This window comes from Geospiza fortis, unplaced genomic scaffold (genome assembly GCF_000277835.1).
Source record: "Geospiza fortis unplaced genomic scaffold, GeoFor_1.0 scaffold623, whole genome shotgun sequence".
Taxonomy (NCBI): domain Eukaryota; kingdom Metazoa; phylum Chordata; class Aves; order Passeriformes; family Thraupidae; genus Geospiza; species Geospiza fortis.
Window position 1 is genome coordinate 132,796 of NW_005054667.1, and position 1,675 is coordinate 134,470.

Consider the following 1,675-nt stretch of genomic DNA (forward strand, 5'->3'; position numbering starts at 1 on the left):
AGGATTGCGAGTTTGTGGCTGCCTCATCCCTGGAAAACTTCCAGGCCAGACTTGGAGCACCCTGGGAGGGTGGAAGGTGTCCCTGCTATCTCCAAGGTCCCTTCCAACCCAAACCTGCTGTGATTCCATGAGCTGTTGATAATGGGATCTGGGCAGTCATTTTGGTCTTCTGACCTTGCTTACAGGATTTTTGGGAGTATGACCCCAACCCTGAGGTTGTTTCATGTGGATTCTTTTGCTTCTTTTTTCTGCCAAGGTCAGGATTAAATGTGTGAGAGGGTATTTGTTGTTGGGACTCAGATGTTTATCAGTTCTTATCTCTGTCACAGTCTCACAAACCCTGAGTTCTGCAGCACTTCACTCCAACAAACTAAAAATGGAGCCCTGTCTCTCTCTGCAAGGCCTTTGAAGGATAAACTGTCCAATTAAGAAATGACACCTCAATTATTTTCACTTTTAACCCAATACCCAACCACCTGTGCCCACAATGGGGACTCTTATATCCAGTGACACAAAACCACCCAAGCTACAGATGGACACCCTTCCTCCCATTGCTCCTACAGTCCTGAAGATGATCTCAGAGAAAACAGATTTCTACCAGGTGTCCATTTTCTCTTTCTTTTTTTTCCATGGGGAAGAAGGTGAAGAAGGAGCAGCCTCCACCCTAAAACCTCCATCTTGCTTTCTATCCATTCCTGTATTCTAAACCCTTCAACTCTGAGTTTCCCACCCTGTGATATCACACACTTCTGTTCAAACTCCACACCTTTAATCTCAGTTTTGTTACTGAATTTTGGAAGCTTCTCCAGGGCCTCAGGTCAATGCAGTGTTCTCCTGGGGGTCAGTGCCTGGCAGCACAGAAAGTCTGGAATTCTCAGCACCAGGGTTCCAGCAGTTCCAAACCCTTTCTGTCCCTTCCCTTGTGAGCAGGAGGTGACCCCAGCTTCCCCCTGTGGCTGAAGTCCCTGATGACAATCTGCTGCTGTGTCAACGACTGCTACGTGCAAAACGTGTCCATCTTCACCCTCCTGGAGGTCATCAACCACTCCCAGTCCCTGGCCCTGGTGATTGAGGACAGGATGAAGAGGTACAAAGTGTCTGGCCACAACCCTTTCCTTGGCAAGCTGCAGATGGTCACCCTTCCTCCCATTGCTCCTGCAGTGCTGAAGATGATCTCAGAGAAAACAGATTTCTACCAGGTGTCCATTTTCTTTTCCTTTTTTAACTGACCCTCTAATTCATAGAATCCTGGGATTCTGAGGCAGTTTGGGAATGCCTCCTGGTAACAGGAAGCCAGAAAGGAATTGGCTGTTATGATGAATATAATTATGAATAGATTTATATTTAGTTGTTTGCTCTTTTTCCCTAGAGAGTTGCCTGTGTGCTCTGGAATCAGCTGAACAAGGAGACTCGGGAGCACCACATTGCCTGTGTGGAATTGTTCTACAGACTTCACTGCCTGGCTCCATCAGCAAATATCTGTGAGGACATCATCTGCCAGGCCCTGCTGCACCGGGACAAAGTAGGTCCTGTGGAGCTGCAGCTCTCTTCATGGAGAGCAGGCTGGCACAACTCCCCAAGGGTGTTTCTTGGGAATTGCAGCGAGGAACTTTAGAGAAAGAGGAAAAAAAATTTTAGAGAGAAATATAATTAATATAATCTAATAATATTATAT

The 1,675-nt window shown here is 46.6% G+C and overlaps 1 protein-coding gene across 1 annotated transcript in view; it reads left to right on the top strand.

Moving 5' to 3' along the window:
- DOP1B (DOP1 leucine zipper like protein B) overlaps positions 1–1,675 on the top strand; it is a 54,534-nt gene that overhangs the window by 30,423 nt on the left and 22,436 nt on the right. Inside the window, 2 exon segments of the mRNA XM_031065023.1 lie at positions 931–1,199; positions 1,370–1,522. Of these exon segments, the coding sequence (XP_030920883.1) occupies positions 931–1,199; positions 1,370–1,522 (422 nt within the window).